The sequence below is a fragment of the Girardinichthys multiradiatus genome, chromosome 23 (assembly GCF_021462225.1).
Source record: "Girardinichthys multiradiatus isolate DD_20200921_A chromosome 23, DD_fGirMul_XY1, whole genome shotgun sequence".
Taxonomy (NCBI): domain Eukaryota; kingdom Metazoa; phylum Chordata; class Actinopteri; order Cyprinodontiformes; family Goodeidae; genus Girardinichthys; species Girardinichthys multiradiatus.
This window is the reverse complement of record NC_061815.1, coordinates 9,214,378-9,228,604: the sequence shown is the minus strand read 5'-3', so window position 1 is coordinate 9,228,604 and position 14,227 is coordinate 9,214,378. Positions and strand designations below refer to the sequence as shown.

The 14,227-nt window shown below is 42.6% G+C and overlaps 1 protein-coding gene across 1 annotated transcript; it reads right to left on the bottom strand.

The window, feature by feature from the left end:
* Positions 1-387: 387 nt before the first annotated feature.
* LOC124860769 (tyrosine-protein phosphatase non-receptor type 3-like) lies at positions 388-2,872 on the bottom strand. Its single transcript, XM_047354325.1, has 2 exons — positions 2,779-2,872; positions 388-1,859 (listed from the first exon to the last, which is right to left on the bottom strand). Exons 1-2 carry the CDS (start codon positions 2,870-2,872, stop codon positions 388-390), a joined length of 1,566 nt encoding a protein of 521 aa, XP_047210281.1.
* Positions 2,873-14,227: the final 11,355 nt, after the last annotated feature.

Below are 14,227 nucleotides of genomic sequence, written 5' to 3'. Positions count from 1 at the left end.
GCCTCTGCTGTCCTTGATGGGTTCATTGACTGGGAAGCTTCAGTCTAAGGAACATGTAGCTTTACAAGTAGAAGCGTCATTCCTGAAAGACCTCTTGAACACAAATTAGCAGCTCACGTCAGTCCTACATCAGTCTCTATGGAGACCACAGTTTCTATAAGCTTCATGTACCTTTTAGCATAAAAGTAAGGTCAACTAGGTTTAATATTCGTACTATCTCTCTCCTCGCCCAGACAGCTGTGCTCGGCATCTTGAACTCTCATTATCCAGTGCGTGTTCCAGTGCCATAAGCCTGGCAGAGTTTAATCTGTTGCAGCTATGCAGAAGTCCCGTCCTGTTAATAGAGGCAGAGCAAAGCGTCTGGTCTTGTCCTGTCGTCGATTCGGGCTACGATGCTTTGGATTTCTCTCGTTTTTCATTGTAGACTCGGAGAACGGCCTCACACACAAACTGGAACTGACACGTGGTCTGAACCATCATGGCTCGCTGGTCTCTTAGCGTTTTAACAATGTCCAACGGGAACACCGGCCGACTCTCGTCCATCAGACTTAGCGCCGTCTCCATGGTGATCAGGACACCTGTCCGCCCAATCCCAGCACTGCAGTGAACCATCAACGGCTTTTTGCCTTTCCTCCTCTCCCTTACTGAGCTGATGAAGAGCAGGAGGTCCGAGGGGTCGTCGGGTACGCCGTGGTCTGGCCACGCGACGTAATGCAGGTGTGTGACTGCACGCTCCTCATCTAACTTGTTGTGCCTCAGAGTGAACTGCCTCGTCACGTACGCCAGGTTGCACTCCTCCGAGTGACACTTCACAGACAAGTGGCTGTAGTTCTTCACCTCCGGCGGATGTGGCCAGTACTGGTGGCACTTAGTCCATCCCCTCTCTGTTAGAGTTGTAAGCATGATGATGGTGTGTGTCTGTTGCTCCCATACAGTTTGCCAAAAGTGAGTGCAGGTCTGTGGAAGTGGACCTTGAGCTGCAATGTAACGTAAGCACACACCAGACTCAGGAGGCGCCACCGTGACATGACCAGGCTTCCTCTTGTATAAATTCTCAAAATGGAAGGATAGTGTGCCTGACTGTATTTCTCTCTCTAGCTGTTTCATTGACTCCCCCAGCGTGGTGACCTGCTCCATCTGACCTGGTGACTGAGGCTTGTTTTCCTGTGCAGGGATGGTGAGCGAAAGGGCATCGAAAGACAGCTGCAGCTGAGGCATGACTCGGCCCGGCCCTTTACGTCTGATGAGCAGAGCCAGCTGTCTGGAGTGCAACTCTCGGCTGGCTCGTATGAACATGACGACCTGGTCGTGCGTGTGCTCGGAAATGTCCCGACCGTTGATGAGTACCACCAGGTCTCCCTCCTGCAGTCTGGGTTCAGATCGACCTGCCGGGGAGTCCGGTTTAACGTGTGATATGGCCCGAGGCATCTTCTGATCCACTCCACCCTTTACATTGAAGCCAAATTTGCCATTGTGGTCTGGAGTGATGCATATCAGCATCAGGTCACAGTCACCAACTGCATCTTTATTGTAGTGGGGCGGGCTGTCGTCTTCTCCTATTCTGTCGTCAGGTTGCAACAAACCCTCGCCAGTTCCTTGATTCTTAGAACCAGCAAAGTAATGAGGTGAAGTGTCTCCTTCACTCTCCTTGCTGCTGCCCACAGAGGCCCTGTAGAAGACATCCTCTCCCTCTGACATGTCTTTCAGGTCCGTGCTGAGCTCCACCGATGATGGGCGAGGCTTTCTGATCTCATGGCGAACGCGGGGACTCCTCCAGTTGGGGGTTGATGGCGGTGATCTGGAGGGAAGACTCTTGGTCTCGAGAATGAATGTGAATGAAAGGTATGTCTTAAGTTGAGCTACATGAAAGTGTTGTGAGTTATTGGTAATGGTTTATTATTAGTGTAATGTTTCAACTCTGTCAGAAAACTGTCAAATAATGTTTACTGTTTTCTTGCCTGATTCAATGAGTCTCTTTTGATTATGATGCATTTACAAATTGCCAATTTGTAAATGAATGTCAAGAAAAATGAGGCTAATAAAAGCATAAATGTATCCTGTTTTAATTTTATAAATAATTTTGCCAGTCGATGCCTTTTTTTTTTTTTGCTTGAGCACCTAATTCCAAAAATGTCTGTGCAAGTTCTGACCAGCACCAGATCCAACTGGAATGTGGTGCTGGTCTGGTTTTAGCTTTCTGGATATGTTTTGTATTTCCCCCCTTCTGCATGATGCTGTCTCTCAACTTTAAGTCAAAGCTTAACAAACTAATGGCCCCACCTCAGTGTATATAAAATGAACTCTTAACAGCATTTTGGAGATTTACAATTGACCAATATAATTTCACAGGCAGTGATGTCAGGTTCGACAGATTGTCTTTTTCAAAACTACTGATATGAGTAAAAAGACAGCACATTATTATTATTTTGATAGCATTTTTCCATGAATAATTGCTATAAACCCTCCAAATGTTGAGAAAAGCAACCCACATTTTACCAAAGATATTTTTTTCCAGCCCATGTTCAAAAGAAACCCAACTCAGGGGGGAAACCAGTCCAGTCTGGCAAATTGCACAGAACTATACAATTTATCCGAATCCCACAAAGAAAACACTAATCAACAATAAATATCTTACTCTGTGAAGGCAGAGGCAAGCTGAGTTCGGTTGATAACTGTGTTAGATATGGATCCCGAGTGTACATATTATCCATCCTTAATGATTTATTTATTTATATTATCTCTGTGTTCTTTATTTTGTATATTTTGTTTTATATTTGCCCGCTGGACGAGCACAAATCTGCTCTCCATCAGAGCAGTGTGCATCATTGGCATCCAAAACAGAGGAGCAGACGTCATGTCCAGCAGCTTCCATCACGACCTGATCTCTCAGATTCGGAGCAGATTTGGCAGAGCAGCAGTGGATCTGTTCGCTATGGGAAAACACGTGGTGCCGCTGTTACATTTTATTAACCTTGGTCGTCACTATTCACACCAGCAGGTGTGTCATCTTTGTCTCCGTCCTGACGAGATTATTTCTATTTTCCATGAAACAGATGCTTTATGTTTGTCCGGATGGACCCAGTGAGGCAAAGACTACATCCCGCTTCGTCCTTTATGGTGGACGTGAAGAAGGTTTTTTCAGTGCTGCGCTGCAACAACTCCCAGCCTTAGTTCACAAGTCACTATAATAAGTGAGCAAAGCAACTCATGATTAAATCTTCACCAAGTTTACCAACTAATTATAAAACATCTTACTATGAACAAATCCATGTTGACACTATAGTGCTCCACTTTCCAGCAGCAGGCAATCAGGCAGCAGCACTTTACAAGGAGTTGTTTTAATCATTCAGTTATGATTTCTTCCTCTCTCCTTCACTAAGCTGCAGCTAATCCCTGCGCTCTTGTTTGTTCATAGAAGCTTAATTTATTTGCATTTTGGTTTTCACATTTAGTAAACCAAAACACATCCAAGCCTTATTTTGTTTATTTTACCAGGGCACAGTGAATGAACCAAACCTTTACGGCAAGGATCAGTCCAGTCCAAGGCAGCACACTCAGCTCTTCTTCTACTCTGCCTGTAATGTAACAGCAATGCCAACGGCTGTTGTGGCGCGCAACATGCTCTCTCACTATTTGGACCCAGCCATGGATAAACATGGACTCTGAAATATACATTGAAGGCCAGTAAGAACTTTTCTGAAACTTTCAAAATAAATAGCATTAACCTACACAGCATAGGAAGAGGAGGAGTCAGAGCTGAACAAAAACGCCGTGCTCCAACATCACGGTCTCTTTCCATGTGAGTCTCAGATGAAACCCAGACATGAAAGGCATGATGCGCAAATGTCTCCTTGCTGGCAAGCAGACATGACTCTTCAACTTGGATCCAAAACTGACTACGATCACGCCAATTGTATGCAACAAAGTTAAGTAATGATTTACTGTTCAAGTATCCAGCATTCATTCATATAAACAGTATAGTAATGAGACAAGCGTGGCTTGACTTTTCTTCTGAGGCCTCTAGAAGCAGCCCTAATTGAAGCGGATTTCCCCCACAGCCTGGAAAAGAAGGCCAGGACCACATCGCACGAATTTCTGATTTGCCATAAGGCGCCGTCAATGCTTATGCATTTTGATCCTTTTATTGATGATATTTTAAAACTACATCTTTAATTTTAAAGGTTGATAACAAGCTATAAGCTATTCTTTTCTTAGCTTCAACAGCTATTAGGTAACAGCTATACTATTAAGAATCTTTTATCCAGAAAGGTTGTTAGTTTCCAATCTAGAAAAATAATATTTCCCTAAATATTATTTTACTAAAGGTGATAGGTAATTAAACACCATCAAGACAATGTTCGGTTGTTATTCCAAATAATATTTCCTTAAATATTATTAAAAACAAATAAAGCAGCTAATTAAACATTATTGAGAATTAGTCATCCAGAAGGTTGGTTTTATTCTGCAAATCATTCTTTAAAATATTATTTTATTAAAATAATGTTTTATCTGATCTTGCATTGTGAATGGTTGTTTCACTTGTTCATATTGTACATAGTTGGTCTTTATTCTTTCATTCTGCTTGGTAGTTTAGTTTGTTCTGCTATAGCAAAGAGTTTGTCGATTGAAGTATGTTTGACTTTGAGTTGACTTATTTTTGTTAATAAATTCTTGTATTTCAAGAAATTGTTTGAATCACACTAGAATCATATCGTAATGGGTAAAAGCAATGAGCTCTCTCTAGACGTTCTCATCCTTTGTGTTCCTAAACATACTGATGGCATTAGTTGCCATCTGATTATGCACCTGATTATTTGGTCATTAGTGTGATTACTTCTGCTGGAGCAGGCATTTTTGGTAGCTTGTCAATCTGGAGCATACAGGTATGTACAATGCCTTTAAGTAAGACTCAAACCAGTTATCATTAATTTACTCAGGTTGTCGAAATATAACCAAATCAGAAGATGACACAGATTCGATGCACAGAATTAAATTGAAATGAGGTTTTATTGTTCCAACTTAGGTAGACCTTGATTAGAGTTGTTAGAAGCCAGAGGATGAGGAAGCCCCAAGGATCCGAGCAGAGAGAGAGTGTTCTGGCGGTGGAAATATTTACAGTGCAGATTTCCTGAAGAAGAGTTCCATATGGCGACAGGCAGGCAGACAGATGGGCAGATCGACAGGAAGGCAGGACAACAAGCGATCAGGCAGGCTGACAGAAGTCCACATAACAGAGACTATGTTCCAGCAACAGACTGTGTCAGCAGCTGTCTTAAAAAGCCATGAGCTCATTAGCTGGATGAGTTGCAGCTGAGAACAATGAAGTGCCAGAACCAGCCAGCAGAGATCTCACAGTACCCTCCCCTCAACGATTGCCTCCAGGCAATCCCGAACGTTTCTCCGGATGACGTCTGTAAAAAGATGTAATGAGAGCAGGGTCCAGGATAAGAGAACGAGGTACCCAGGTTCTTTCTTCAGGTCCATATCCAGCCCAATCCACAAGGTACTGAAAACCACGCCCCCTACGTCGAACATCCAGGATACGATTGACCGTGTAAGCTGGATGGTCATCAATGAGACGAACAGGGGGAGGGAGCTTGGTGGGTGGATTCAGGGGACTTTCCGAGACTGGCTTGATCTGTGAAACATGAAAGGTAGGATGAATGTGCATAGAAGCTGGCAACTTGAGTCTCACCGCAGAAGGGTTGATGATCCTTTCTATGACAAAAGGACCGATGAAACGGGGGGCCAACTTTCGAGTAGTATCCTTTAATTTAATATTCTTGGTGGAGAGCCAGACCTTCTGATCAATGCAGTAGACCGGTGCGGTGGAACGGTGACGGTCAGCAAACCTTTTATTCTGTTCCAAAGTGCGTAGAAGTGTCCTCCTGGTCTGACGCCAGATCTTACGACACCTGGAGATATAATGCTGAACAGAGGGGACAACAGTGTCAGATTCAATACTGGGGAATAATGGAGGTAGATAGCCCAGAGAAATCTCAAAGGGAGATAAACCAGTAGCAGAGGAAGTATGAATATTATGGGCATATTCTATCCAAGTGAGATGTCTACACCAGGAAGAAGGGTTGTCATTAATCACACATCTCAATGCTACTTCCAGTTCCTGATTGCATCTCTCAGTCTGCCCATTAGACTGAGGGTGGTAACCAGATGAAAGGCTTACGGTAGCACCAATAGCCCTACAGAACTCCTTCCAGACTTGTGAAATGAACTGCGGGCCTCGGTCAGAGACAATATCCAAGGGCATGCCATGAATACGGAAGACATGAAGAACCAGAAGTTGAGCAGTCTCCAATGCAGACGGAAGCTTAGTTAAGGGAATAAAATGAACAGTCTTAGAGAATCTATCAACAACGGTAAAGATGACTGTGTTTCCGTCAGATGGCGGGAGACCAGTGACGAAGTCAATAGAGATGTGGGACCATGGGCGACTGGGGGTAGACAGAGGTTGAAGAAGACCGGCAGGAGGTTGATTTGAGTTCTTGTTACGGGCACATGTGGAACAAGCTGCAACAAACTCTCTAATGTCGGGATTCATAGTGGGCCACCAGAAATACCTCTTGGTAAAAGTGATCATACGATTAATCCCCGGATGACAGGTAAGTTTATTATTATGAACCCAATCCAGAACTTTATTGATGACAGAGTTCGGAACGAACAGTTTGCCTACAGGACCAGTACCTGGGTCTGGTTCAGATTGTTGTGCCTCCCTGATGTCCTTTTCAATGGCCCAGGTGAGGGCGCCCACAATGCAGGATTCCGGTAAGATGGAAGCTTCAGTCTTGGATTGCTCAGAATGAGAAAATTGGCGAGAGAGAGCGTCGGGCTTGATGTTCTTGGAGCCGGGTCTGTAAGAGATAGAAAAATTAAAACGAGCAAAAAACAGGGACCAACGGGCTTGTCTGGAGTTAAGTCTCTTGGCATTTTGGATGTAAGAGAGGTTTTTATGGTCAGTCCAAATGAGAAAAGGGACTTCCGCCCCCTCTAACCAATGCCGCCACTCCTCAAGCGCCAACTTGATAGCCAGAAGCTCTCGATTTCCCACATCATAATTCTGCTCTGCTGACGACAAACGACGAGAAAAATAAGCACAAGGATGCACCTTGTTGTCTATAGGAGAACGTTGAGACAAGATGGCCCCTACTCCAATGTCAGAAGCATCAACCTCCACAACGAATTGCGCACTAGGATCAGGATGAGTCAGAATGGGTGCAGAAGAAAATAAAGTTTTCAATTTGCAAAAAGCTTTCTCTGCCTCAGGGGACCAATGGAATGTCTTCAGAGAGGAGGTAAGTTGAGTGAGAGGCACAGTGACCTGACTGTAGTTCTTTATGAACCTTCTATAAAAATTTGCAAAACCTAAGAACCTTTGGAGTTGCCTGCGATCCGTTGGAGTAGGCCACTCTGCCACTGCCTTGGTCTTCTCAGGATCCGTTCTGTACCTGCCTGCTTCAAAAATAAAACCCAAGAAGGTCACAGAAGAAACACCGAATTCACATTTTTCGGCTTTTACAAAGAGTTGGTTTTCATAAAGCCTCTGGAGTATGGTCCTGACATGCTGGTGATGCTGATCAATGTTCTGAGAGAAAATCAAAATATCATCCAGATAAACAAACACAAAGAGGTTGAGGAAATCACGGAGAATATCATTTATAAGAGCCTGAAAAACAGCGGGTGCGTTAGTCAATCCAAAAGGCATCACCAAATATTCAAAATGTCCCAGGGGAGTCTTGAAAGCTGTCTTCCACTCGTCACCCTCTCGGATCCGAACCAGATGATACGCATTGCGCAGGTCGAGCTTGGTAAAAATCTTGGCAGTGTGTAATTGGTCATGTATAGAATCAATGAGTGGTAAGGGGTACTTATTTTTGATTGTGATTTGATTCAACCCCCTATAATCAATGCAAGGTCTTAACGTGCCATCTTTCTTCCCCACAAAGAAGAAGCCGGCGCCAACGGGGGAGGTAGATGGCCGAATGATCCCGGATGCTAAGGAATCCTCAATGTACTCCTTCATGACTCTTCTCTCCGGTCCAGAGAGATTGTATAGTCTGCTGGATGGTAACGGAGCACCTGGAAGGAGATCAATAGCACAGTCATAGGGGCGATGCATGGGTAAAGAAAGAGCCCCCTGTTTACTAAAAACAGAAGCAAGATTGTGGTATTCAGGAGGAATCTTAGACAGATCAACAGGCTCAGGTGGTTCAATTTGTTTGCTAGAGTGAGAGACAGCAGTCTTTAGACAATTCTGGAGACAGTAATCACTCCACTTCTCTACTCTGCCCTCCACCCAATTAATTGCGGGATTATGTCTCTGCAACCACGGAAATCCTAGAACCAATTGTGGGGAGATAGAGGAGACAACAAAGAACTCACCCCATTCATGGTGGTTACCTGAGGTAATGATGTGAAGGTGGGGCACTTTAAACTTCACCTGAGATATGGTTTGACCAGTGATGCCCGAAACAGAAAGGGGGTGGTTGAGAGACTGAGAAGGTATCTTAAGTTTGTCAACTAGATCCAAGGAAATAAGATTCTGTTCCGCACCAGAATCAATAAAAGCATCCACTGGACACTTTTCTTGGCCAATAATAATAGTGACTGGAAAACACAGACGAGATATAGGGGAAAAATGGGACATGCTCATCAAAGTCCCCTGACCTATTGACGAGCCCCCTCTTTTCCCTTCTTAGGGCATCTTGCAACATAATGTCCACCTTGTCCACAATACAAACAAAGACCAGCCCCAAAACGACGTTGTCGCTCTTCAGGAGAGAGACGAGTGTGACCAACCTGCATAGGCTCAGGTTCCACAGATCCCTCCGAAGAGGAAGTGGGTGTATCAAGGTAAGCGGTCCGAGGTGCCATAAAGTGCTGCCACTCTGACTTATGATTCTTCTCTGCTTGTCTCTCTCTTAGGCGGTTGTCAATACGGATTGATAGTTTGATTAAATCATCCAGTCTCGCAGGTTGATCTCTTAAAACCAACTGGTCCTTTATCTGATCTGTAAGGGAATTCACAAAAATACCCTTGAGTGCCGCTTCATCCCAACCCACCTCCTGTGCTGCCACCCGGAAGTCGATGGCGAACTCCGCCAATGCCCTCTTTCCCTGTTTGAGGGTAAGTAACTTCTTAGCAGCTGTCTCCTGTTGGAGTGGTTGATCAAAGACTTCCTTGAAGTGACTGAAAAAAACAGCATAACTCAGAGACTCAATAGGGTTAGTTGTGAGAAAAGCGTGCGCCCAGCGTAAAGCAGATCCTTTTAGGGAGGTAACAATAAAAGTGATCTTGGAAGCAGCAGTCGGAAACAGAGAGGGGGAACGACTAAAAGCCAACTCACATTGGAGAGAAAACCCACCAAAATTATTAGGGTTGCCATCAAAAAGTTCAGACGGACGGAAATCAGGTTCTCGGATTCCGGATGAGTGGGTTGTGGGTGGCTGAGGATTCTCAGAACGAACTGGAGGATTGGAAGGAGCGGGTGAGAGTTTGGTTAATATTTCACTTAAGGCATGTACCATACCACCAAGTTCCGTGAGATGGGCATCTGTCGTCCTTTGTTGTTGTAGCAACTGTTGAAGCATGGTCTCAGTGGATTGGAGGCGTTCCCTCCAGGAGGTCTGTTCATCTTCATCTGATTTGTTTTTCGACATGTCTGCTGGCTGGAACATACTATCATTAATTTACTCAGGTTGTCGAAATATAACCAAATCAGAAGATGACACAGATTCGATGCACAGAATTAAATTGAAATGAGGTTTTATTGTTCCAACTTAGGTAGACCTTGATTAGAGTTGTTAGAAGCCAGAGGATGAGGAAGCCCCAAGGATCCGAGCAGAGAGAGAGTGTTCTGGCGGTGGAAATATTTACAGTGCAGATTTCCTGAAGAAGAGTTCCATATGGCGACAGGCAGGCAGACAGATGGGCAGATCGACAGGAAGGCAGGACAACAAGCGATCAGGCAGGCTGACAGAAGTCCACATAACAGAGACTATGTTCCAGCAACAGACTGTGTCAGCAGCTGTCTTAAAAAGCCATGAGCTCATTAGCTGGATGAGTTGCAGCTGAGAACAATGAAGTGCCAGAACCAGCCAGCAGAGATCTCACACCAGTGAAGTGTTGTACCAGAAAGACCAACCCTGTTCTGCAATTGCTACAGTGTAATACCACAATCAACAGTGTTAGATGCTGCACTAAGGTCCAATGACCTCATGTCCATGACTGTGGTTTTTCCGCAGTCCTCATTTATGCAGATGTCACTGAACACATTGGGTAGTCTCTGTGCTGTGCATTGGGCAGTCTCAACTTTCTTAAATAAAGCTGTGGGTAAGATATTGAGCACGTGGAGGAGCATAGTTTATGTGTAATGTAAGATTTAGTAGTTGATTTGGTAGAATTGTGTCATTTTGTCCAATTTTGTTTTGATTGGACACAACATTGGTGCTGGAATTGATATTGAAGCACAGACTACCCTTCTAATCTTCTGAATTTTCTCAGTAAATAGCAAATTCATTTCAGGCCTTCTTACAGTGGAGTTCAGATGCTACAGACACATGAGGGTTTGTTAATCTGTTGACCGTGGCAAGCAAGACACGAGGGTTAAAAATGTTTTTGTTGATGATTTCAGAAAAGAAAGATTCCCTTGCATTCCTCATTTGTAAGTTAAATCTTTGAAGTCACTCTTTATAGATGTTACAGTGAACCTATGTTTGGCTTTTTGACACTTTTTTTTACTTCTTACTAGTGGAGCCTTTCTGCTCTGAGATTTCTTCTTACCAGAGACAACCTTCACCTTATTTGGAGCAATGTAACCAATAACGTCTGAAATTTTAGAATGGAACTTATCTACCAGCTCATTTACTGAGTTACAGGACAAAGTGGAGGTGGAAGTGCAAACTTGGTTAAAGGCTTGAAACTGCCTTTAAAATAATGTTTTCTCATCTCTTTGGCAAATTCACTTATTGGAATAGAAAAGTGGTCAGACCGGGCAACCCCAGTTACAGAGACCTTGGAAATGTTTAGACAGTGATGACTAAGTCCAAAATATATGTCCATATCTGTGTGTTGGCTGTTTAACATGTTAGGTCAAACCAAATTGTTTAATAGGGCCAGGCTAGGGCCAGGCTAAGATAATTTATTTTATTTTATTTTATTTTATTTTTTTTTGACATTACAGTAATAAAAACATAATATTACTGTTTCTCAGTTAATGATTTCCATTCCCAGCATTTACTTCCACATTCACTTCAAGCTTATGGATTTTCATTTCCATCACTGCTATTTTTTAGAGAAGTATGTCCCAGTCATCTCTGGAAAAGAGAGGCATCTTGTACTGATTAGCTTGTGTTGCCATGAAAAATACAGCAATGTTTAACAATGTTATCAGGAGCAACCTAACACACTGCTATAGCTGCCATAGCTCGACTTCTGAGTCTATACAGCAGAGAAAAGTTTAGACCAATTAGTTTGATCTGTTGCATTTGTTGATCATTTGTCTCGAAGTACTATGAGCCCCTTTATCTTTATTAAGTTTAGAATAAAAAAACAACACAATCACTGCTTGCTCCACTCAGCTAATTAGACTTTTGTCAGCTGGCACATATCACAGGTAAGGAAGAGTAAATACAAAAGTGATTAAGTAAAGATCTTCAATCATCCTTGCAAGCGAAGATGAGTCCAGACTGCTCTGGAGCAAACAGCAAATAACAGATACTAAGATAAAAGTTGTTCATATTGTTTTACCTGTCAGCCTGTAAAGAACACAATTGTTTTGTCTCTGGAACTATTTATGCTAATAATGTTTTTGCAGGAGGTCATGGTAAGCTTGATTAGAAAATCAATATTGACCAATCGGTATCTGTTTGAATTTCTTAAATTGTTTTTATTTCCTTTTGTGTTGTGTAGAGAAGAAAAATAACCACTTTTTGTCATTTTATCCTTCTGATTGTGTTTCTTTAAAGAAGCAATACAGTAGGAGCTGCACTTTCGTAAAACAAAAAAAGTAAACTTCCCTGGCGGCTTTAAAAGTTATAACCATCAAACAAACATAACGTCAGTTTGTGCAAAGAAACTCAATAAATTTATAAAACTTTTTTGTATTTGTGACTTACATGTATAAAATCAATTATCAATTAAAGCTGCAAGCAGCGTTGAAGGCCCTCGCACCTCAGCGCAACTCGGCCTGTGCAGCAACCGCGGGAGCCTGGCATCGACGCCTGCGCATGACCGACGAAGCTGCCATTTACTTCCACACATTGCCACTAGGAGGGACTGTGAGCGACATGTCATATGATCTTCGGTCATGCAGAGTTCTCATCTGGCAAGAAGCATTTAAAATTTTGGGGAAATCCGACCTTCCAGATGGAAGCTGCACTGAGTTTTTTATTAGTGGGTGGAGTTGAAATAATGTCAAGAACTGACTGGCAACATGTTCAGCATTGATCCCTGATGATGTATACTACATTTCAAGTGGATCCGATGATGTATGAGGGAGATAGAGCACTTGAAATGTCCTAGGGGGCGCTGTTGATGCAAATTTCAATGTAATCCAATACAGGTGTTTGGGGGCTGACAAAGATCAACCATATTTATTTTGGAATGAATCGGACCATTCATGTGTAATTTAGAGCCAAACGTATGGCCATGGCATGACATCAGAATTCGCCATGCCATCATAGCCACACCCTCCAGCCAAACCAGTCAGTACTAGACACAAACTTAGACGATCATGTTATCTGTCACTTGGGACAGTTTCATGGATATTAGGCTGAGGGGATCGAACATGGACTGCACTAAGTGAAACATTACACTTCCTGCTCTCAGGGGGCTGGGCTTCGATGATGTCAACATCTGATCATGTAATATTGTCCAGGCCTAGAGGCAGATCAATCCCAGAAGCTTTCATGTGTCTGTGACTTTCCTTGTAGGAGCTATATTAATTTTGTCTTTTATGGCGAGAAGTCATATTTTGAGGCGTGGCCACGTCCACACGCCTTCATGTATCAAAATGCTTTTGATAACTTTTGATCCCCAGTGCCTTAAGAGTATACTGAGTGATTTTCAAGTCTCTAAGTCAAAAGCTGTAGGAGGAGTTCGCACAGATATGCGGGCTAGTAAGGGCAAATCCGTGGTCCAAATGGCAACTTCAATCCAAAATGGCCAACTTCCTGTGGGGTTTGGACCAACGCTCCAAGACAGTTTTTTGTAGGTCTTGACCACTTACATATGTGTACCAATATATATATATATATATATATATATATATATATATATAAATATTATATCATGTAGACACTTGATTATCAGGTGAACCTTTAACATAACGAAGCATTGAATAAACCTCCTGCACTTTTAAATCCTCCACAGTAGAAAAAAGAAACAGAAAAGACAAGAGTGACAAGATACGAATGATTTGTAAGCACAGGGAGAATAGCTACGACTAGCTAACTGTTATTCATTACTGGTAAGGAAGTTGGCATCTGCTCACAAGCTTCATATTGGAGATAAATTGAAGGGTTATATAAATATTTGGACCAGGATTTGATTTTCTTTAAATAAATATCTAAAAAATCTTGCTTGAAAACAAGTTTGTTTCAAAAATTATTTCCTGAAATGCCGCTACATATTTCCGGTAGACACTTGATTATCAGCAGCTGATCCATTTATAATGCTTAATCAGAATCAGAATCAGCTTTATTGCCAAGTTCGTACATACAAACAAGGAATTTGCCTCTGGTACATGTACATGTAATGTGCAGAATATTCTGAATTTACTGTGTTGCAAATGTATTCACATCTCTTGAACTTTTTCCCTTTTGTCACATTACAACCACAAACTTCATACAACCACAAACACATTTTATTGGAAATCCGTGTTTAAACAGCACAAGGATTACAGATAATTGTGCAGTGAAAGATGCATGACGCGGCAAAAGTGAAGGGTACAAGTTCTATGACGTGTGAGGGTAAGCTAGCGCTATCTAATGCTAGCTTGCTTTGATGGTCATATTCATAATAAGCACTGTGTATAACGATTTAACCAATGAAGATATTAGTTATTAAAATATGCTGTGACTAGTGACGCTGCCCTCTACCCAATCATTTACCGACAATCTTCTGAAGTTGCATTTTGAGCACGACTCAGCCCAATTGAAACTGCATGCAAGCAGGTACTAAAACTAGTAATGGTTCCACATAACTGTTACT